Raw genomic sequence first — 25,513 nt, forward strand, 5'->3', positions numbered from 1 at the left:
GGTACAGAGTTAGCAGTAGAAAAGTCGCTATATTAAAAATATCAGCTTCTTACAGAAAAACTTATTTACATCATCAATCAGAAGGTAATTTTTTTAATTCTGCATTTTTATTCATTCTTATTTGAAGAAAAAGGTTCTTAAACACTGTATTCTACACATGACCGTAAAGCATTAGCTAACTCCATTCATAACAAAACAACAACAATAACAACAAAATGGCGGATCAAGCGACCTTCACTTTAACGAGCGTGACGGCGCATCCATAGATCAGAGAGACGATGAAGAGTCCGATAAAGGCACAGGCCATGTTCCAGGTTTCTTCAGCCCAGTCCTGATCGGTTTCTTCGAAACCGCTCCCGTCCACAAATATAATGTCTCTGATATTTTCTGTAAAAAGAGAGAAAAGTTCCAGTTAAGTTCTGTAGGAAGTCTGTCACTGTACCGAACCAAGAAAGAACCTCAAGGTAGTAACAGCCTGGCAGTGGTGGGGCTTAAACTGGCGATCTTCTGATTACTAGTCAAGTACCGGCAACAACTGCCCTACAAAAGATGTTACTAGGACATCACCTTTTGGTGGGCATTTGAATTATTTAGGTGTGCAATAACACAGTGTGGTTCAATTTTGAGAAAAGAGCAAAAGAAATAAAATTTTTTAGGAGGTCCAGAGCACTAAGTTGGTACCAAATGTGTGTCATGGATTAGCAAATCATCTGGCCGGGAATCAAAGCCATGCCCTACTTGCCGTGAGGCCTTGTGTGTATGTATATATACAGTATATATATGCATGTAAAAACTCAGCAAAAATCACCTGGTTTGTTAGCGCTGCGGTTTATTGTGCCAGTCACGTGATTGACGCTGCACGTGTACGTAGCTCCAGGTCTCCATTGAGATAAAGGGAAATACAGGCTGCTTTTAACACTGAATTTCCCATCGGGCCCTTTGGCGGGACTGGTGGTGTTGTACTTGTGCTGTACTGACGCGCCGTTCATGAGCCAGGTGATGTTAATAGCTGATGGGCTGTAGTTGTTCACCAGACATACCAACATATCTTGGCCCTGCAGCACCTCCACAGTGAGACTAGATTTCTGCAGAGAGCCTGGGTGACGGACAAAAAAGAAAGAGTTAAACTTGAATTTTAACCCTAAAGCAAATCAGATATCTTCTGCAGTGTGAAAGGATTGGATACTTTGGTAAATGTTGGTATATAAAATGTAAAATGTGGTATGAAATGAGAACTACATCAGCAGTGCTTTAATGAATTAATTATCTGTTTAACTGAAGGTTGTTTAAATTGATACAGATAGTGGAGCTGACACAGGAATTATAATACTGTCAATCGCTATATCAAAACGTCAAGGTTTAAAGAAACAGTGTTTTGGGTTTGTTGGTTTGGGTCTCAACAGTAAAGCGTCCAATATGCTGATGTAGCCATCCAAGTCCATGCTTCCAAAACATCACAATTAGCCTTGCATTTGGCAGGATAGTCTGTTTTGTATGAATTAAAGTGGCACTAACCAATCATGGGTTTATATGAGTTCATATATGGAATGGGGATGATAGAGCACTCCAACGAGCATAATGACTGGCATCATGTCTTGAAAGAAAGATGTATTTACGTCCTTCAGTGTGGTAGCTCTGATAGAAGAGACACAGCTAATGGTAGAGTTTATAGGGTGTCATTTGGTGGATGGTATGAGTCCCCTCTCTTACCATAATTTACTTGCGAGTGAGCATAGTTTTTAGGTTTTTGTTTTTTCCCACAGATTATTATCAGCTTCTGTTCTTTGTTTAATGTTCAGTAGAAAGCTACACCAGTATAAAGTAAAATAAAATCATTTTTCTTTCCAAAATTAGAGACAGGGTGTGGCAAATCACTCACCATATATGTTGTTCGTTGTCTGGACGATTGGCTTTTCGGAGGACTGGTGGTTGACTATACAGTCATAAGTTCCATCTTCCCTCGCTGATAACTTCAGTGTGCTGTACATGAAATAATCCAGACCTGTAGGACTAGTGCCCACGGGACTGTTGGTGAAATGAGTCGCATCCAGCTGGTACCCGTTTAGCTTCCAATGCACAGAGATCTCAGCAGGATGGAACCCAGAGATCAGACAAAGAAGAGCTGAGCTCTGCGAGCCTGACGGGTCCTCCTCACTGGGTTGAATAATTCGGACTGTAGGTTGTTTGAGGTCTAGGGACACAGATCATGCCAAAGTTAAAAATAAAACTATTAGCCTTTCTACAGTGTTGTGAAACTTTTTTAACTTAGGAAAAGTTTCTGACTCTTCTTCACCCAAGACTCTCCTGACCTTTTCTACTCAAGGGGCGGCTTCTAACCCCTCCCAGGCATGGGGATGCTCCTGACAATTTCTAAATCTGGGGTCAATCCTGACTCTTCTCTTGCTTGAAGGTGCTCCTGATCATATCAGAATTAGGGGACTTTTCTGACACTTCCTATGCGACTATTTAGCAAATGCTCTTTTGTGGATTCTTCTGACCCCATAATGCATATGCTCAGGGACGCTGGTGTCCAGTCTTATGTTTTGGGACACCTTTGGAACTTTTTTTTTACCTTTTGGAGATGCTTTTGAACCTTTCTACAGACCATTTCTTGACCCTTACTGCTTATTTATTCTCCTTGGAAATGCTCCTGACCTCTCATACATTTCGGGGTGCTCCAGCCTCTTACTACACTTCTAGGAACACTCATGTGTATTCCTGCACCTTGGGATGCTCTAACCATAACATCCCCAAAACCTTGCCCTGTTATTACAATTTTGGGTAACATAATAGCAATAAATAACACAAAATCTAAAACACTGGTCAGAAAGGCTCTGTAGGATAATTTTAAGTATGCTTACCTTTAGTTTTGGATATGACCTGCTGCTGCTTGTTTTGGGAGCAGACGTGTTGCACCTCACAGGTAACAACTGCGTATGCGTTCCACTGCGCAGCAGGTACTTTTAAAGTACTTTGAATACTCTGCGTTCCATTAGCATGGTCTTTGGGGGCTTCGGTGGTCACACTCTGATATGAATTATCCTTACCAACTCTCCAAGTAATCAAGAAGTCCTTGAGCTTGTAGCCAAGCAGCAAGCAGGTCACAGAGACCTCATCACCTGATCTCATATCACTGAGTGTTGGACCCAACAGGTAGACCTGTGCACGCTGAGCAGAAGCTGGGGTCACTAAGAGATTAAAAATGGTATTATTTTTTAATATGTACTTACACAGACATGTACATATTTATATTATAGTCTAACAAAACTATTTAAACCTTTTAGAGGGACCATGCTTAATTTAACTACCTGCACAAAAGCTGGTACTTTGCTGGACTTGCTTATTCTGGTCCATAACCTCACAGGTAAACGTCACTTTTTTATTCCAGTCCTGCTGTGGAACCAGTAGCTCACTAATCACTTTCACACGTCCATCTTTCTGCATTGTTTGTTCAGAACGATCGTTTCCCACAGATCTGGGGAGCCAACTGATCTCTGGGTTCGTTCCTGTTCCAGAGCAAAGAAGTTTCTGTGCCGTCGATACAGATTTATCCAAACTGTCAACCACTAAAAGTTCAACAGAAGGATCATCTGGGGGAAAAAAATCACCATCATGTTACTCTTCATAAATATTTTTAAAAAAGTTATCTTTATATTATTCACTCACAAATTGCCAAACATATATAGATGTCATGTGGAGGAAATAATTTTTTATATAAAATTATTGCTCACCAAAGATATTTGCTGTATCGGAGGACGTCCATTGTTGCGAGTGGCTTATCTGAACCTGACACGTGAAGCGCTTGTCTTTAGTTTGGTGGGTATTGGGAACACTAAATCGCGCACTGATCGTCTGAAGACCTTCGGGCACATTCACATACTGAGCTTCGAGAATCTTAGCGTTGTTGGCCTGTAGGGTGATGGCGATCTCACCGGAAGGTGGATCTCTGGCAACACACTCTAAAACAGCATTTTCTCCATTCACGTCTTCAAGAGTCCTCCTGATCAACACCGTGGGAGTTTTCGGCACTGGCTCTGTGGAACATGAGCAACAATTTACCATGATTAAGCTTAGTGTTATTTCAGACCATCTCAATCTGCTGCTCTGTCATGGATGCATGCAGATTAAGGGTTCGAATGAGAACCAGAACATGGAGGCTTACTGGTTCCACTACAGATTTTGTAATACTTACCATTAATTTGAAGAGTTTCCTCCTGCTTGGGAAAACAAGGCTTTTCAGCTCTGCATGTTAATGTTTGCAGTTTTTTCCAGTCTTCTGTCGAGATGGTCAGCTTGCTAACTAAGGTCTGATCCACTGTCTGTTCAGTGGGGGGTTGCATTTTCATGTTTCTATTGTTCAACCACGATACTTGTGTGTCAGCCGCAGCCTCAACAATACAAGATGCTGTAACCTGTGAATCAGTCAGTATGGATTCGAGACGAGGTTTCTCTAGGCGTATCAGTGGTTTGGATGATGCATGAGCTGCAATGTTTTACAAACAAAACAGTTACAGTGTGTAAAAGTAGAAGATTAGGATGTTATAAACATACAATCCATAGCTAAAAGTATTTACACATTTTGTGCTTTAGGGATTCTGCTGCATCAGTCAACAAGTACATAAAATAAATTCTACAGCCGTGCAGTATCATTATACAAACAATGACGGAAGAATTGGTCAAAGACAACAGCTTATTTATTTTCTATACGGCACTCTAATATAATAATAGCTTTTTAATAACATCTTAAATGTAAAAGTACTAATAAGATGTACATTCACATGCCTACATTACATATACATACAGCAAGTCTGCACACAGTAGAATGAAAATCTTCAAAGATCATAACCTTTTTTAAAGGATTAATCCCAATTTAATTACCTGCACAAAGACGAGGGCTTTTTTTTTGGACTCGGTTAGTCCGATCTTTAACCTCACAGGTAATTTCTTGATTCCAGTCCTGCTGTAGAACCAGTAGCTCATTAATCACCTTCACACGTCCATCTTTCTGCATTGTTTTTTCAGAACGACCGTTTCCCACAGATCTGGGGAGCCAACTGATCTCTGGGTTTGTTCCTGTTCCAGAGCAAAGAAGTTTCTGTGCCTTCGATACAGATTTATCCAAACTGTCAACCACTAAAAGTTCAACGGAAGGATCATCTGGGAAAAAGAAAAGAAACCGTAGCATGAAGATGATTTGCCATCATGTTACTCTTCATAAACACCTAAAAACATCATCATCGTATTTTTGGCAATGAAAACATTTATACATAAAACCCCTCTGTGTGATTCTGGATCTGAAGGATGGTAGATGTGTGTGTCCAGGGTTGAGAGTAATATACAGTTCTCATGTAGATGTGATATAGAATTATTGCTCACCAAAGATATTTGCTGTATCGGAGGACGTCCATTGTTGTGAGTGGCTTATCTGAACCTGACACGTGAAGCGCTTGTCTTTAGTTTGGTGGGTATTGGGAACAGTAAATCGTGCACTGATCGTCTGAAGACCTTTGGGCAGATTCACATACTGAGCTTCGAGAATCTTAGCGTTGTTGTCCTGTAGGGTGATGGCGATCTCACCGGAAGGTGGATCTCTGGCAACACACTCTAAAACAGCATTTTCTCCATTCAGTACGTCTTCAAGAGTCCTCCTGATCAACACCGTGGGGGGTTTTGGCACTGGCTCTGTGGAACATGAGCAACAATTTACCATGATTAAGCTTAATGTTATTTCAGACCATCTCAATCTGCTGCTCTGTCATGGATGCATGCAGATTAAGGGTTCGAGTGAGTACCAGAACATGGAGGCTTACTGGTTCCACTACAGATTTTGTAAGACTTACCAATAATTGTAAGAGTTTCCTCCTGCCTGGGAACACAAGGCTTTTCAGCTCTGCATGTTAATGTTTGCATTTGTTTCCAGTCTGCTGTCAAGATGGTCAGCTTGCTAACTAAGGTCTGATCATCTCTCTGTACAGTGGGGGTTTGCATTTGGTTCTGTCCATTTTTCCACCACGATACTTGTGTGTCAGCCGCAGACTCAACAATACAAGATGCTGTAACCTGTGAATCAGTCAGTATGGATTCGAGACGAGGTTTCTCTAGGCGTATCAGTGGTTTGGATGATGGATGAGCTGCAATGTTTAACAAACAAAACAGTTACAGTGTGTAAAAGTAGAAGATTAGGATGTTATAAACATACTGCCTAGCCTGTACATAGCCCTGACTTTAACAACACGCAATACTTTTGGGATAAATTTGAATCCCAACTTTGATCCAGGGCTTGCCAGTCAGCATCTGTGCTAAACTTCAGAAAGGTGGATGCTGGAAGAGCAGAGCACCAGTTCAATTTATTTTAGAAGAAGATGCCCAACAGGCAAACGCTAAATGTGATGGTCATGTGTCCACATACATTTGACCATCTAACCTATATTACCTATTATTTTTAATGCTGTTTTAGTGGCTCTGACCTGTACACTTGCTGGATGATTTCCTGATGTCCTTGCTGTTGTGTGTTGCTTCACAGGTGAAATTTTTGCCCTGGTTCCATCGCTGTGCCTCAATGGATATTTCACTCACGGCTGTGAAGGACCTCTTGTCTTGATTTTCAAAGATGTTTGTGACCGGTTGCTCTCTGACTAACGTATTGTCTTCAAGCCACTTGATGTTCAGATTTTTAGGATAAAATCCATCCAACAAACACAGCAGCTTCATTTTGTTGTCATCCTCTTTACTGATGGCAGTGGTGATATTGGGCTCAATCACTTGCATAACTGTAAACAGTCAGAGAAAAAAACTAGTTTTAATAGCGTGATTATTCAGTCATGAGCAAAAATACCTTACTGTCTTACTGTCCTATTAGCTGTCAGGACACAGAACAGTCCTGGAATTTAGAATTTTGTATTAATTTGTGAATTGTTTGTTTACTTTTTTATTATTTTTTGTGTATATCATGGTATGTAAGCAAAAACTTACACCTGTGACTGTTTTATTAAGATTTGACAACACAACCTCATTTCCTGTCATTCATTTTCATCAGCAGCCATTCCTGATCCACTTCCACCAGGGAACACTGGATGCATGGCAGGAATATCCTACCTGCTTCTCCCTCAGACATGACCAATCATGACTGTGTAGGTGACGGGCCAGCCGATAGCACAGCTAAATTTCAAACCTGGATCTCAGTGGAGGGGGCTACTCTGATAAAAAGTTCTTTGCAGGCACACCCATTGACCTTGTGTGTATCTATTATTATCAATACTATCAACAGTAATTATAAAGTATTATACTCTGTAATAAGCAAAAAAAATTTTCATTTCATTGCAAATAAAGGTCAAATTTGTACCTACTGGCATGTTAACCACTAGATATACTGTAGTTTTACATATCTAACTGCTTTAATTAAAGTAAGTAGGTACAGTCTCCGCCACAAATATTGGCTCCCCTGGAAAACATGAAACAATAAGCTGTGTAATGCATTTATGTATTTGTGCCTAATAAAGAAGCCAGTAATGGTTAGCATCCCAACAACACTGTTTCACCTGATACTTATACCACTACAGCAACAACTACTGTGTCATTACCATGTAAATGTCATATGTTCACCACCTACACATGGTCTGGTCAGCAGGGTCCAGTGCACTTGTGTTTTGTTTTCGGCTGTACTATACATGTGTGAGAGGGGAGGAAGTGCAGGCCAAGCTTCGGTTAGCACAGCAGACAGCGGCTGGAAGCCTTAAGCAATAAGCCGGCCACAAATAAACGTTCATGCCACCCAAAAGCAGAAGTGAAAGGGCATCTGCGCCCTTCGGACCCAGTGAAACGCACCTGCACAGGAAGAAATGTTCCATTTGCATTTGGCATTATAGCATTTATATGCACTATTATGCAACACATGCTTTACTTCTGCTTGGCTCAGTGACTTTTATCATTACGCTTCGGTCTCTATTTAAAACGTTGTACAGGATATTAAACAATATTTTCACAATCAAACACAAGAGCACTTTATACAGACAGACATTTTATTGCATTTGAAAATTCACACAGTTCTTCACAGTAAATAACAAAACATGTGGGTTTTGAAATCACATCAGTAAAGCATAGAGTCAGGTTAATAATGAGCTGATTTATATAATTAGACTTAGCACTACAAAGTAGGTTCAGTCATTGTATTACCATTGATTTACTAGAATCTCATTAAAAATGAAAAAGCTGTAGATAACTTTTTACTACAAAACTAGTAAATGTAAATACAAGAAAATGAGATATATGTAAAAATCTGCTACGATATACCATTAAAAGTTGCTGCACTTGTAATATCTTTACAGATTTGTAGATTTTATATTAAATTTTATTAAAGCATTTACTGGTAACCGACTTGTATTGTATAGGACAGACGACACATTTAATAGCGTATATTAAAAATATATTTATTTTAGTAAAAGCATGAAAAACAGGTCAAAGTAAAGAAAATATTTACAGATTTAAAACATTCAGTAGAAAAATATATCAAAACAATAAGGTAAGAAACTAGTCAGGAGTCAGAAGTCGTTCTGTCCAACACTCATTTTATCTGAAAGGACAAATTGAAACACTTTAGTAAACAAAATAAATAATAAAATAAGCAGGAAAAGAAATAAATCATGTTCAAACTTTTAGCAAATGTGTTACATACAGCACTGGAGACCTGATTAAATGAGATTCCAAATAAATGTACTAACGTGTATGCAAACAAAATGATTGTGTGTGTGTGTGTGTGTGTGTGTGTCTGCAAATGGCATAAAAATGCAAAAAGATTCATAAATAATAAGTGAATAACTAAAAGGCAATATAACTGACTAAATGAAGATCTAACTATTAGATTATATCGTAATTATTGCTAATTATATTGAATGTATTTATGTTTGACTGTGGACCAGACACACAACCATCCAGAACTAAACTGTATGGGTAGATTAACAAACAGCAATAAAATGTAAATGTTTACATATTGTTCTATTTATCCTATAATCTATTGTATTCAATTTATCCAAAATCATAGCGACACATTAACTGTTGTATGTAACACAAAATATTGCAGCATGTTCCTGCAGTTAGGAAATCTGTTTCTCTTATTATATCATTATATTTACGTTTCTCTGATTACCTTGATAACAGTGGCAGCAATGCTGTAGAAGAGGGTGAACAGGAACAGAAAGACAAAAGTCAGAGCTGTACTTGTTGTGTTATTGTCAGACTCCACTATATCATGGTCGCACCCCTCAGTCAGTACCAGAAAATCTGCAGGAACACAAACACACCAGTTTATACTGTATTTGTTACACATGAGCAATGCAAGTGGGAATGTACACACAAAACGCCCAGTAACCCAGACACTGGCCCAAATGGTCTGCCATTGTGGTTCAGTTAGAATGTTTGTGCTTTTACTTTATACCAAACTTTTAATGTCATTATTTTGTAAGTATTTTAATATACCCACATTAATTTGGAATCCTATACATGCACTCAGAGCTAGGCATTTTGCAAGCCTGTCTAGCCAGCAAAGGCAAAATTACTACTTCACAATCACTTATAGGTCTACATGAGCCTGATCATTTTAAAGGTTGCCTTTTATAGTAAAATTCTTCAAATTGCAGAACATATATAAAATTAGGAACAACAGGAAACTAAATTCACAATTTTCTCACATTTTCTGTGGTAAAATGTGGATGCAGTTTTTGCTAATGATGGTGCAAACCTAAATGTGCAAATTATATCATCTAGCTTGTATTTAGGGTTTAACTGGCCTTTTACACTTGTGGCCATAAACTGATTGGTAGGCAGAGAGGTACGGCTGTGCTCCAGTACAACAAACGTTTCTGCTATGAACCATGTGGCTTCACTTTCATACAACAATTTGAAGTTAATATATTTTATAACACTGTATGGAGCACTGGGGCTTCTGCCAGTTTGGATTAAGTGTGTATTAACACATTTACACTTTGGTTCTCTGTTGAATTCTACCAGACTGGAATTTGGGGTTGGGAAATCATGTGCATTGAATATAATATAGCCAGTGATAGCTCAGCGGTTAAGGTACTGGACTAGTAATCAGAAGGTTGCCGGTTTAAGCCCCACCACTGCCAAGTTGCCACTGTTGGGCCCATGAGCAAGGCCCTTAACTCTCAGCTAATCAAATATGTGTTCAATCATAATTGTAAGTCGCTTTGGATAAAAGTGTCTGCTATGTAAATATTGTCCTTACACACAAAAACTTGGTGTAACCAGCTCGGGCTTAAATATCAATTATTCCACAGTATTTAAACATGTATGTATATATATACGTTCACATAATCTTGGGAAAAACAGGATTTGTTGGACCAGTCTACCGTCTTCCTTTGTCCCGATGTCCAGCCTGTGTGCTAGGTAGTTAGCATTGGAACTCTAACTGGTCTGCGACTACATAAGCCCTTACACAGAAGGGTATGAGGCTCTGTGTTGTGACACATTCACCTCATCAGTATTAAAAAGATCTGCAGTGTGAGCCACAGTATCTCTCTGTTCCAAAAACTATTTTAACAGTTATTATAAAATTGTTCTTTGTGGTTTAGGGTGACTAACGTTGCATGTAATTTGTTGTTGTAATGTTCATTATGGGTTCATTTCACTTATTTGTAGGCTAATATATGTATGGTAAATATTTGCTGATCTAAACAGGAAATATACACAGGGCAGTTATAGCATAACGGTTAAGGTACTGGACTAGTAATCCAAAGGTCGCTGGTTCAAGCCCCACCACTGCTAGGTTGCCACTGTTGGGCCCTTAACTATCAATTGCTTAGACAATATACACTGTCTCAGTACTGTATGTCACTTTGAATAAAAGCATCTGCTAAATGCTGTAAATGTAAATATAGTGGGTGACCCTTGACTTCTTCAGAAACATGAGTTTGTAGAACAAAAAATGGTAAATGTCCTGGCTTGCTACTGATAAATTAGACTAGATTTAAAGTCATTACAGGTCTGGTTAGACAGACACTAAAACAAAACAACATAAGCTTGACAAATGACACAAAAATGCACAAGGACACAAAACATGGACTTGCATTAGTGCATGTTTATATATTTTTTGACTAGTGTTTTGTCAATATACTGTAGACTGCAGATAAACAGTGATAGTAAAATTTTAACATTTCAATGAATAGGTTTAATTGTAGCTACAATGTTTTGGGATTATTTGATAAATGGTCAGCAATCAAATCTTTATTTTAATCTAACTATGACTTATGAATAACTAAAACAATTAATGTACACATTTCCATTTAGATGATGACTGAAGCGCAGGTACTATGGTAATTTGCACATCTAGTAGTTTTTGGACAGAACTAAACTAAACGTTATTATGTTTTATCCCACTTCAGTTAGCTTTAAATGCCTCTCATACCAATGTGGAAACTGCCTATTTTGGTTCATTTTATATAGTCAGTTTTTTTTTTAGCAATTCACTTTCCAGTTGTAAAGCCAGTGTAGCCCATCATGGAAACACTAAGTTCAAGTTGGGAATGCACCCTGGAGATGGTGCCAGTTCATAACAACGTGTAGCTGTTTTTATATACACTTATTATTTAAGAAGTCTTAGTACATCTTCTTTCAAATGTAAAAACCTAATTCGTACCATATTAAACTACTAAATACAGTTTATATTGTATCTTACAATATTATTTACCAACCGCACAGGCTTCATGCTAAAATATTTTATTGAGACTACAGCATCGAACATATAGCATCAAAATAAAGAACACAAGCATTACTTTAAGACACTACATGGCAGCATTAAAAGAAAAACGTTGCAGCAACACAAAACAGAACAGAACAAGCAGACAAAACAATTCCAGTTATTCTCTGCAGGGAGTGTTCATGCTGAGATTCACTACAGTGGGAGTTTTTGATTTGCTGTCAATCGATCTGGATATGAGGTTCACAGTGGGGTTAATGGCCTCATGTAAAACCCTGCAACTGTACACTTTACCACTTTCCCAGTCCTTAGCGCCAATAGTTAGCTGGCTGTACAGTGAATATCGTGAATATTCGTTCTTGAAAGCACATGCATTTTCAGTGGAAACCTCATGTAATTCATCATCAACTAGCCAAGACACGACCACCTCTTTGGGGAAGAAGTCTTTTACATAGCAAGTCAGGGTCACCATGTCTGTGTTCTCTGGTGGGCTGAGCAGGTAAACCAAAGGACAGTGCTTCTCGCCTAAGAACACAAGATCACAGTTAAGGTCAAAATGTACTTGAGTTCGTACTCACCACAATTTTGGGACATTGGGCCATTTATAAAATAGTCATATAATCCAAACTCTGATATAATAAAACATTCAAATTACCGCCAGTCTGACAAAATTAAAATCAGACCTGTGTTACATTCATTTAAATGGGAGACAGTCACCCCTACACTTCAGTATTTGACCAAGCTGGATGGATTTCACAAAGCTAGCAGAAGAGAACCAAGATAAAGCCGAGACTGCCGCTAGTCTGTAGTGAATATAAGGCTAATAAAAAACAACCTGAAAGCAAATTGGATAATTACTCTCTATATCTGGTGCATACTGCTAGTTCAATAAGACTTATGATTTAAATATTTACCATTTACCTAAAGTAATTACATCCCAGTTGCCAGTTACTTTCATTTCAATCTGACAAAGTTGGTGATATTTTAGTCTCATAATTATTTGCTTTCTCTGTTGTTAACTTTAAATGGTCTAACATCTTATTGTACGTCTGAATCAATAAAAAAAAACATTATATTAAATTACTAACTGCTATGAAAAATCAATGTCAGAACAGCAATGCGCTATATTAGACTAAATAATATACATTAAATATTACTGATGTTGTTCAGATATACACAAACAAAACAAAAAGATCTCTAGTGACATATAACTGATGCTTTAATAAAGTTTGTCCGCCTCATTGATCTGTTTAGGATTTAAATATGTGCACTGATCCCCCGTCTATGTTTACATTATTATATAATTTAATTTATCTGAAAATGATTGTTATTATAATAGGGAGAAATAATTGATGAAAACATTCTCATTTAAAAGTAGCCTTGATTAACTGCAATTTCCTTCGGGATCAATAAAGTGTTATCTTATCTTATCTTATCTTTTATCTCTTTTGCAATGGTTTGGTTACCAGAGGGTCTGTTTACACATTAGAACAAACTAAAGAGTAAACAGAATCACCCACCTGTTTCTCTTTTGTACGTCTCTGATTTGTGGTGTATATATAAAGATCCATAATCCACTTTGCATGTGAATTCGACGCCATTGGTCCATTCATCAAAAGAGATCGGGGCGGTGAGTATGTACGCATCATCAGAGATCGCCAGCACTGCTGAGATGTTATTGTTACCGATCATCCAGTAAATGCTCTTGAGACTCTCACGTCTTTCAGCTTTACACGTAATCTCGCCACTTTTATTGATCAACATGTCTTGGAAGTTAGGAGGTATTATTTCCACCTTTGGTTCCTCCAGGTTTGGCACTGTATAAAAAGTAAAGGAACGATTTTTATCAAGAATCACATTTTAACAAAACTAAGCAGACATAAAAGAAGGGCTGGGAGATACAGACAAAAATAATATTTCATTTCTCTTAGACATGGACATCACACCAGAGAACAGAATTACACATCTGCAATTTTCTTCAAGATCAATAAGGTGTTATCTTATCTTATCTTATCATGTTAAAAATTGTATGTTAACACAAGAAATTGTTGTTTAGCAGCTCCTAAACTGATTCTTTACTTTAAACCAGGTTCATTATAAATGGTGGAAAATCTGGCTGCCTTTGTCACAGTTTCTGAATAAATTTGCTTTGCTTTGCTGATTATCTGCTGATTATACATTTGATTTTGGTTATATAGTCTTAATATCTGCAAATATATCTAAAATAATTCATAGTTCCCTGCCCTATACAGTTGAAGTCAAAAGTCAAAACATATTTGTAAGGGACATGTTTGTCACAACAGTAAGTTTTTAGTCATTTTCAGAAATCTTTGCAACTAAACATGGGTGACACTGTCTACAGTAGAGCCAGCTTTACATTGTCAGAGGCATAGAAAAAGCTGTGCAGGAATGAAACCTGATGGAACCGAAAATCCACACTGTTAAGCTCGAAGTTTGTTGCTAATCACATGAAAAGGATAAGAGCAGTGGCAGGAGCTTCCTATTTGCACAGCTTGCTTGATTGTGAACAGTCTCCTGTAATCAGCCACTGGAGTCCTAAATACTAAATGAACTTAAATAACTGACATTCACACTAAAGTTTTGGACAGAGTAATATGTTGTAAATATTCAATCACAGATAAGCTGGAGCAATGACTGATCGCCATGATGTACAGGTTTTAACTTCAACTGTAATGTAAAACCTGCTGATAACTGTAGAACACCAACAAATACCTCAGAAAACAAAGAGATTTAATATCTGCTGACCAAACTAACTAAAATAAGACAAAAGCAGATAGACTGAAATGTCATACTTACTGTAAGCGGCCTCTTTCACCTCAGTGCCATTGCTGATAATACTGATGATACATTTGATTGAGATGGAGTCCGTCCATTCATCTTCGCTTATTTCCAAAGTACTTATGGCAGTTTGCTCATCTTTGCTTAAAATTGGCTCGGTGACATGATTATTGATTTGCTTTCCGTTACGTGTCCAGGAAAATTTGTGGATTTTAGGCAAGAACTGCTTGGCTAAGCAGATGAGGGTAGCTGTTTTATTTTCCCTTTGGGTCGGAGTTGTTAGAATCAGAGACGCAAGCTGCCCAGACACAACTGGAAAACAAACACAGACAGGTATGCAGCGAAAACAGCAAGTCTTGCAGGGAAGAAGGGAAATAGTTCATGTTGCAGTGGTATGTAAAGTTTATCACCAAGACTGGTTTTGGCTATAAGTGGTACAAGCATTCTGTTTGGGTCCCTGTGGCACTACTTTATTTAATAAATTAAAATGTAATAAACAGCAGCCCAGTAAGGTCACCTGCACTAGGCCATGATGAAGTACCAATACAGAGCTCATTTGAAGCTACAATAGAACATAAGAAAATAGACCCAACCATAAAGTGAAGGAAGTTTTAAAGATAAGCTGGATTTTTTTTTTATGTGTTCCACTGTTAAACACTGGGTGCAAGGCAAAAGTACACTGGACAGGGCTCAGATCCATTGCAAGGTATTAATATACATCACAAGACCTTAGGTCTTGATCTTATTAGGATGTCTTGACTACAAAAACTACTACTACTAACTGATTTGACTGTCTTTAACAATGGACAGGAGTGGATTCCCCAGAAACACCCCCGTCTACAACACCAAGGGATAGCAGGAAATTTCCTTCATACAGGCTTTTTAAAATGCACGTTCAGTATTTTAACTAAGTTCCACTGTTTATGTATTTTAAAAGAACACACTATGGAGTACATTCAGAACAGTGCTGCTGAAAACCAGTGAATTAAAGAGCGCTGGTGCAGTGTGGCAAGACGTGAGAGAAGTCAAAAGCAACAGAATAAAAAGAGAAGAGATCTTGTTTAGCAGCTGCAGAAAAACAACACATAAAATCCTAAAGCGTGTAGGACCTTTAGTGTTAGATGTTTTGTTAGGATGGAACAGCAATTATTCAAGACAACAAACTTCTTTGAGGCATTTCAACCAGCCACATCAGCAGACTCCGTGCCATGTGAAAAAATATGGGTGTGACATTTAATCAGACATTGGACGCTTCAATTTAGCTTTTCACATACACACACACACACACACACACACACAGTACTTTAAATATGCTGTATATGTATATACGTGTGTGTGTGTATACATACACACAACACAGTTGTAGCTTAGTGGATAAGGTGCTGGACTAGTTATTGGAAGGTAGCTGGTTTAAGCCCCACCACTGCCAGGTTGCCACTATTGGGCTCTTGAGCAAGGCCCTTAACCCTTAATTGCTTAGACTGTATACTGTCACAGTACTGTTAGTCACTGGGGATAAAAGTGTCTGCTAAATGTAAATGTATGTATGTGTATATATGTGTATCAGTTGTTGTTCTTGTATTATATTAAGAACTAATTTATTAATTGCTAATAAATATTTGTGTAATTTATGTTGACTATAAAGGACATACATTGTAAATGTAGTAATTTAAGTAGACATTATATAATTAAAAACACTCTGCTGTGTCAGAGTTGACGTGGTATTAAGATTTCCTTACCTTTCTTTTCTGGCTTTTTGAACATCGCATCTTTGGGTCCTTTTGAATTCTCCACTTGGCACTTGAAGTTCTTGTCCTGGTTCCAGTCGTCAGCTTTGACCTTCAGGCTGCTCATCAAGGTGTATCCTCCATCCGCTTTCACCGCCGGATACTGAATGAAGTCAGTCAGAGCATTTCCGCTGTGATCAGACCATTTGAAATTCGCATCTGGGGAGGTCAAGCCGGGGGACAAACAGCCGATGGTGACAGAGCCTGAAACCTCACCGCATTGCCACATGGGAAACACGGACTTTGGTGGAGCTTGCACTTCTGCAGAAAAAAAGAAAAGAAAAGAAAAAGGGAAAATAATGTCAACAAACCAAATGGGAAACATATTTTAAAAGTAGGCCCTGGGTTCAAATTCCAGATGGAGCAGTCTGGGTCCTTTCTGTGTGGAGTTGGCATGTTCTCCCCTTGTCGGTGTGGGTTTCCTTTGGGTGTTCTGGTTTCCTCCCACAGTCCAAAGACCTGTGTGTGTGTGTGTGTGTGTGTGTGTGTGTGTGTGTGTATGTGTGCGTTTGCCACAAGATGAACTAGCAACCTGTCCGGGGTGTTTCCTACCTTTTGCCCACTAAATTGGACTCACAGCGACCCTGAATAGGATAAAGGAGGGGTAAAACAAACAACGAAAGAATGAATGAATTAATGAAAAAGTACAGGAAACATAAAAGTACAAGAATAAAAGTAGAAGATAGAAGAAAAATTATATTTACAATAAAGAATAAAAAGGTGGAGATAAAAGACTAATAATAACAAAGAAAATAAAGAACAGAGAAATCTATTATAAGTAACAAATAAATACAAGAACAACAAATACAGAAAAGAAAGGACTAATACAACAGACAGAATAACACATAGAACGAAAAAGGAAGTACAGTATAAAGTAAAATAAATAGTAAACTAGGAATTACAAAAGTAGTGCAAAAGAATAAGGAAGTACAAGAAATCAAAATGAGATATCACGATAGAGCCTGGTATAAATTCATAACATTCTTAAAATTATATCAAAAATGAAGAGAGAAAAAAACAGAAAAGCTTTGTACTAAATAAAACAAGACGCTTATATGATAAATATAAATACTCCCAATTTACCGTGTAAAAACAAACACAAACAATCCAATAAAACAAACTAAGAAGAATCTTGTCCATAAACAGATTCTTATTCTTTATGATTTGGTTCATGATCGTGGTCATTTGTTTAAGAGAAACAGCAGAATAGATCATGGATTTTTACTAGAAATAAACTATAAAAAACGTTACGAAAATAAGTTTTACAAGTTTACAGTGGAAAACCTTCTACAATCCGGTGCATTACCGACAATCCCTTAATAATAAAAATAATAATTCATTTCAACCTAGAATATGAGCAGAAAACTTTCGTCTAAATTTCTAAATTATAGATCAGTTTAGACCAGCGGTTTAAACTAGTCATGATTCAGTTAAACACTATTTATATCAAAACAAAACGAGTTCAAATTTCCAACATTTTCCCTAAATAAAAAGCAAAGTTATAGATTTTATGCAATTAATTAAAGATTTCTTTTTTTTTTTCTTTTTTTTACAATGGACACATTAAAATCAAAGCACCTCTTTTTTATTTCAGTGTCAACAGGCAGGTATTTTAAAACCTGTTATTACAAATAAAAGTTGGATTTTGATTAAAAAAAAAACCTGAGAAGAATCAGCGTTAGATACTGATACTGGCATCAAATCAACTTTTTAAATAATAAAAAAACCTCAACTCAAATATACTGAACAATTTTACACACTAGATTAAATAAATAAAACGTATCGCAGTATAATAAAAACTGAAGGGAGAAGTTAAAAGTGCCGATATATTATACAATATAGTTCATTAGTCATGATCAGAGTTTGTATAAGATTTAAACAAAACCTTAAAGAAATGCTGCAGTCTATGTGCCAGTAGTTTCCGAGCACACACTGTAATTATTTGAATAATTTCTTTTTCTCGTTCTTGTTTGTGCTCATGGTTTTGAATATTTTTTTGTTTACATATACAAACTATTATTACACTGAATTTAAATTTAATTTTTATTTTATTGGAATTACTAACATTTAGAAGAATGAAAAATTTAGTATTTAGTAACTTGGATGGATATTCATGTAGGAAAGCAACCATTACGTCTATTAAAACTTAACACCAATTCATTTGGGCTTTACTTTTTCTTTCTTTCCAATGTAATCACAAGTTCACTGATTAAATTAATTTTAATTATGTTTAACAAACGGTATAAATAAGGTTTGATTTCTTACCAGAAGAGACGGTGACTGTGGTCCCTTTTCCCCAGTAGTCAAAAGCAGCGTAGTCACAGTGATACCGAGTCTCTCAAACCCCGTTCAATAAGACTCATCTACACTGATCTCTAATCTAAATCTAAAATCCAACTCATGTGGAACTTCTTTGTGTTTAGGTGGGTATAGAGCGGGTAAAAAAAAAACCTCCTTCACTTAAACAAGATTATTTAATTATACTCGTCTTACATTTTTTGTGGATCATATTAAATAACGACCTTTTCCAAAAAACAATCAGGTTTTAAATTAATTTTAAAGTCAATTTAATTTGAAATGTTTTAAAAACACAGTAAGGTATTACAATTTACACTTACTGCACAAACAAACAAAAATTACTTTTAAAATAAAATTTAAATAAGTTTTTTTACAAGACGTTTTAAATGATCTAATGGGAATGTTGTCATTTTAATAGTATATTGGAAATGTTTTCAGTTAGGTCAAATTGAATCTGAAGTTATGATTTTCTTAAAGCAACATTTTACACTGTAGACAAATAAAGCTACTAAAATGTTTCTGTACCTGATGTTTTTATAATTCTGAAGTTTAGGTGGGTGTTAGTAATAAACTCCATCTCTGTTTAATTTTGTCAAAGATATTTTAAAAAAAACTGAAATGTTTGACACCTAAACACTTAATGGCTTGAGATATAAAATCAACTTAACAATTCTTAACATTTAAAACATCGAGGCATTAAACTTATTTAGATGTACAAAATGTTCCTTGCCCAACGTTTTCCACCAAACTACACTAAATTACTTGTCCTATTAAATTTCGTTAGATACTTATACACATTCATGACCGAATGACCTGCTCTGTTTATTAGCGAATATAATTGTGTAAATAAGTAAAACAGTAGCAAAAAATACGAATATTAGAAATACGCGACACTAAAACCGCATGAGATATTAGTTCATACTTTAGAGTTTCTTACCAGAAGTAACGGTGACCAAGGTTCCTTTCCCCCAGTAATCGAAAGCACCCCAGTTGACACAGTGATACAAACTCACTTAAACAGTGTTCGGTAATCTAACAGTCTAATCACATCTGATAATGTCTGAACAAACACGAGTGATTTACATCCTATCAACTGAAATTAACTTATTTGGATGAACTAAATCTATTTTTGTGACTAGATTTTTTGTTGTTGATAAATAAAAGCATAACATTTTATTAGAGTTCCTACAGCAAGATGTATAAAGCGATTAAAACGACGTTTAACAGCTAATCTGAGGTCGTTGATATTAAATGAGTTTCTTACCTGAAGTTACTGTGACTTTGGTTCCTTTTCCCCAGTAGTCAAAAGCGTTGTCACAGTGACAGAGATCATGGTTTTACCCATACAAAATAACCCCCCAAAGAGCTCCGGGGCCAAAACTTCATTTGTACAAAACAGTGTTAAAGTAACTATTAGCTTATCAACCTAGATTAGTTCCTACCTGAAGTTACAGTCACTGAGGTTCCTTTCCCCCAGTAGTCGAAGTAATAGTAGCTGTCACTGTAAATGAATCGACCTATTCGCTGTACAATAAAACCCTCAGTACTGTGATGCTGCTGTACGATTTTATTTTTCTCTCTAAATCAGCGGATTTTACTACATTTCAGTAACACACTGAGATGTTACATGGAATACAGACGTGGTGAAGTTAGAAGGTTTGTTTCTTACCTGAAGTTACTGTGACTTTGGTTCCTTTTCCCCAGTAGTCAAAGTAGTCATCACAGTGATGGAGTTTATAGTTCTACTCATACAGTAAAACTCAACATACTGTCCCCTTTAAGGGTTAACTTTCATATTTCTATGTTTTATTGTTTTTATTTTCTATTTTAAATATTAATTTTATACTAGCACTTTATTTAACATATGTGCATTATTGTTAGTATTTACATTCTTTCTTTTAAACTACAGTAAACTATTTTAGACGCAAATTTTAAAGCCAAAGACTTTTGTGGCTATATTTTTATCTAAATTTTTGTCAATTCAAAAATATTGTATAAATACATTTGTTTCTTACCAGAAGTAACGGTGACTTTGGTTCCTTTCCCCCAGTAGTCAAAGTAACCGTAGTAGCTGTAACTGTCACTGTAAATGAATCGACCTATTCGCTGTACAATAAAACCCTCAGGAGCCCAGAAGCATTTTTTCTCTCTAAATCAGTGGACTTTACTACATTTTAGTAACACTTTACAGACGTGGTGAAATTAGAAGGTTTGTTTCTTACCTGAAGTTACTGTGACTTTGGTTCCTTTTCCCCAGTAGTCAAAAGCGTAGTCACAGTGACAGAGATCATGGTTTTACCCATACAAAATAACCCCCCAAAGAGCTCCGGGGCCAAAACTTCATTTGTACAAACCAGTGTTAAAGTTACCAACACCAAATCAACCTAAAATAGTTCCTACCTGAAGTTACAGTCACTGAGGTTCCTTTCCCCCAGTAGTCGAAGTATTCGTAGCTCACTGTAAATGAATCGACCTATTCGCTGTACAATAAAACCCTCAGGAACTGAGATACTACAGTGTGATGGTTTTTTCTCTCTAAATCAGCGGATTTTTCTACATTTCAGTAACACACTGAGATGTTACATGGAATACAGACGTGGTGAAGTTAGAAGGTTTGTTTCTTACCTGAAGTTACTGTGACTTTGGTTCCTTTTCCCCAGTAGTCAAAGTAGTTATCACAGTGATGGAGTTTATAGTTCTACTCATACAGTAAAACTCAACATCCTGCCCCCTTTAAAGATTAACTTTCATATTTCTATGTTTTATTTTTATTTTTTCTATTTTATATATTATTTTCATACTAGCACTTAATTTTACATATGTGCATTATTATTATTAATATTTATATTATTTCTTTTAAGCTGCATTAACCTATTTCAGACGCAAATTTTAAAGACATATTTTTATCTAAATTTGTGTAAATCAAAAAATATTGTATAAATACATTTGTTCTTACCTGAAGTTACAGTCAGTTTAGTTCCTTTTCCCCAGTAGTCGAAGTAAGCGTAACTGTCACTGTAAATGAATCGACCTATTCGCTGTACAATAAAACCCTCAGTACTGAGATACTACAGTGTGATGTTTTTTTCTCTCTAAATCAGCGGATTTTTCTACATTTCAGTAACACACTGAGATGTTACATGGAATACAGACGTGGTGAAGTTAGAAGGTTTGTTTCTTACCTGAAGTTACTGTGACTTTGGTTCCTTTTCCCCAGTAGTCAAAGTACCAGTTAGTCACACTGGTTCAAAGTTCTGGTTACCAGTACAAAAACCGTTATTAGATGTCAGGTATGGGGCACCTAATTTAATAAAGTTGCCTCTTCTTTATTAAACTGTTTTTCAGCAGAATGTTGAGCCTAAACCAAAATGTGTTTAGATTTCTGCTGCAACATTTTACTCACATCAGCGTTTCTTTTCGTTTTTATTCTTCTTATTTTGCTTATTTGAGTTCATGTTTTCCTAAACGAAATGGAGAAATTGGGCAGTACTACGGTGTGTTTAAAATACTTTATATAGCCAAACGTATGTGGACACCCATTGCTATAAGATATACAGATAAACAGACAGCTATCGATCGATCTAGCAAACACCTTAAAACTGGTTGCAAGACAGGCTTAATAGTTCCAGTATCACTGCATGATCTCACAAAATACGTTGTTGACTGAATGGACACTGACCCATACCAAATGTAACTTGTGGAAAGTCTTTTCATAAGTGGGGACTGTTGAAAGGTCAGATGTCCCTGTCTGTCCATATACTTTTGTTTAGTGTAAGTGTAAAGATGATTTTATGAGATTTCATAAATCTAAGTTTTTATGATAACTTAAGGATCCCAATCGAATCGATCATTTTGTTGTCTTAATTTAATTGAAACGTTATTGGTGAACACTGTTAAACAGTTAGTCGGCTTTAAGTAAGTACTTAAATACTATGTTGTTTAGAAACAAACGCAAACTTGAACTAAGGAGTTGACTGTCAGTAATTGACGTTTTTACCCCCTGCTTCTCCTATGTAAACAAGGGTGTAGTTTAATTCTGAAAAGGGTTCAAGTAATACAAATTTTCTATCCAATTTTAGGGGGCCAGAAGAAGCACCAGGTTGCTACCACATGTGTGAAGTCTGTTTTGGTAAATAACCACATTTCAGATTGCTGCATAATGCATACATTATATATTATACATTATACAGTGTGTAGATTTATATAGTATATCTGATAAAAACGATATAGATTAACAAAGACGCTGTTCTGACTGATGACACGGACTAATCACACCAACACATTCAATCAAAACGAATCACCGCGCTAATCAACAAGCATTAGCAACACCTGGAGTTAGCATTAGCCTATATTAGCGCGCGTTAACAACAACGTAGCGCTTAGTCTCGTTGACTGAGCCGGTATGCTAGCTAGACGGTATCTGAAAGAAAAGAGAAAAGAAAGCCTTATAGAGAAAGTAATACTTTCTGTTCTGAACTAAGTTATTTTTGAACGTGAGCAGTGTTGCCGAGGGGATTCGGGGGCTGTTCACGTTCACTTAGTGTTAGGGAAACATAAAATTAGCTTACCACCAACTACATAGCCGTGTTCGCCATCATGGTCGGGTTTTCCGAAGCCAAATCGTTTATTCAGTATCAGAAGAACTTAATAATGCTTTAGTGAAGCTGAGTGCTCAGTACTTTAGAGTATTTTGTGTTTGTTTACAGAATCGTAGTCGGGAGGTTCGATTTTCCACATTATAATCGGTGTAGTTCAGTGAGTGAAGTAGCACAAGCAGCTTGAAGCATGTTGAATTTTTTCTGCACTTTGGGTCCAAACCTCGTGGTGGTGAATTATAATAGGAAAATAAAAGGCCATTATTCAGATTATTCACCCCTCACAAAATAATAATAATACAAAGTGTATTACTCACAAAAATACATATAAAGGAAATGAGTTTTATTAGATGGGCAGATGATTCCTTTGGGTGAGCAATGCCTTACACCCACAACACTCCTAACTTAGTTTTTAACATGAAAATATTTCTATTCATTTGAAAAAAGTAAATAGTTCTATAGTTTGATGTTACGGCTGCCTCAGATCCTCAGTCAATGACCATTCAGCCAATGTTTCCAAAAAACTCCTGGGCTTGGTATTGGGCCTATTGTGGATGCACCTTTGCACAAGATGTGTGTTTTATGGTACCCATTGGTACTCCGTGCTAGTGGTGAGTCCTGGGGGGGATGATCAGGAAACACCTGCATCAGGGAGGACTGAGCTTCAAGTTCCTGCAAGCTCACCAATATTACATAAATATCCTGTGGTTTGCTCTTCTTTTGAAATAAAATAAAAAATACAGAAGGGTTTTTGCTTCTGCATTCTTCTGGTTTGGGTCTCCATGGTCAAGGATCCAGTGAGCATCAACTGCTTCCATGCCTAAAATTTCAAACACAAGGGTTCATAAGAACAAGGTCAAGCAGCCACCAATGGGTACCACAATGGACCAACAAAGGGCAGAAATCACGAAAGCTCTAGATTAGAACTGTATGCTTACCAAAAAGGCAAACCAAACCCTCATTTGACAGCACAGTACTTGCAGGAGATTGAATGGAGTTGCAGCGCTGCTCACACCAACATTATTTGTATAAAATAACTATCAGAAAGAAACGTTATCTTCAAAACTATTACAAAAGTTCCAATCATACCTCAAAATCCACCATGAACTACTTCAAGAAACATAAACTGAAGCTTTTGGAATGGTCATCACAGTCCACTGGCTCAAATGTTTCTAAAAACACAGCGATAAAGTCAGGATCTTAAAATGAGTTTCATCATACAGTAACTTTTGCATCAGATTCTGTGGAAAGATTTTCTTCACAGTGTAACAAGGCTGCCGAAAAACCTTCAGTCTATTTGGATGAATGCAAAAATCTTTGTTACATTAAATTGTTACTTTAAGTACATAATTATATTCAATAATTAAATCAATTAATTCAATCTATAAATAGTATTCAGTTGTAAAATGTAAAAAAAAAAACATTGTTTCCCTAGTATAATGGTGTATGGTCTAATAAACAATCTTTCAAAAAAATTTTTTTAAACAAACACGTCCACAGAAGTGCAGCAGGTTTTTGTAATGGCTTGAAACACTGTGGCCCCCAGTCCATACACTGTGATATACCTCAATTCAAAAACAACTTCTCTGTGCTAGATCATAAACTCTGGCTCCACATAACTGATCATTTTTATAAAATGTGCATCTTTATAATAACATTAATAAATTTAGATTTGTATTTATTTTCACTGCTTTCCTTTTAATTTCAATAAAATTAAAGTATCTATCATTTTAAACCTGTGTTCTTTTTACTTGAACTTTTTCAGGAGATTATTCTAGATGAAAAGGTTGTTGAGTGGTTCTGTACCTCATATTTGGAGCGCTGCTATTTCTGCAAAACACTGATAAAAGTAAAAACATTTTCAGGCTGATTTGCTAGGCATTTTGTGACACTTCGGGGGCAGCTTGCTCATCCAGAATGGTTCCCTTGTGACAGCGACAAAGTGTAGTGCAGCACTGGCTGAGCTCTCAGAGAAAGATATTACAACGCTGGCATCATGTGCCAGCAGAAAATTTACTTGAGCCTGGCATCATGGTTTTAGAGAAAGCAGGCTACCAACAGAGAGAGAGAGAGAAACCGTGATAAAGCGAAACACTTCCACCTGGAGCCAGTTACTGCTGCCAACAACAGGTGTGTGTTATTGCTTAATATTAAGTTAGCTGGAAATATTTGGGTGCTTTATTAGTCAGTTTTGCTGCAGGACATTCAAAAGTTTTTATAGATAAATGTTAAGATTATATTTTATACAATTCATGCAATTCAATGGAAGTTTTCTTTTCCTGTTATAACAATTTTAAACCATTAAATTGCAGTTTACATAAAGA

The 25,513-nt window shown here is 36.6% G+C and overlaps 1 protein-coding gene across 1 annotated transcript in view; it reads right to left on the bottom strand.

Annotated features, from left to right (window-relative positions):
• ighd (immunoglobulin heavy constant delta) overlaps positions 1-25,513 on the bottom strand; it is an 87,909-nt gene continuing 62,396 nt past the window's right edge. The window contains 13 exon segments of the mRNA XM_063018462.1: positions 1-387; positions 809-1,096; positions 1,880-2,191; positions 2,862-3,188; positions 3,309-3,590; positions 3,732-4,034; positions 4,193-4,483; positions 4,879-5,157; positions 5,377-5,682; positions 5,841-6,131; positions 6,468-6,770; positions 16,249-16,557; positions 20,037-20,095. Coding sequence (XP_062874532.1) covers positions 224-387; positions 809-1,096; positions 1,880-2,191; positions 2,862-3,188; positions 3,309-3,590; positions 3,732-4,034; positions 4,193-4,483; positions 4,879-5,157; positions 5,377-5,682; positions 5,841-6,131; positions 6,468-6,770; positions 16,249-16,557; positions 20,037-20,095 — 3,514 coding nt within the window. The 3' untranslated portion in view covers positions 1-223.

Source organism: Trichomycterus rosablanca, chromosome 22 (assembly GCF_030014385.1).
Source record: "Trichomycterus rosablanca isolate fTriRos1 chromosome 22, fTriRos1.hap1, whole genome shotgun sequence".
NCBI lineage: Eukaryota > Metazoa > Chordata > Actinopteri > Siluriformes > Trichomycteridae > Trichomycterus > Trichomycterus rosablanca.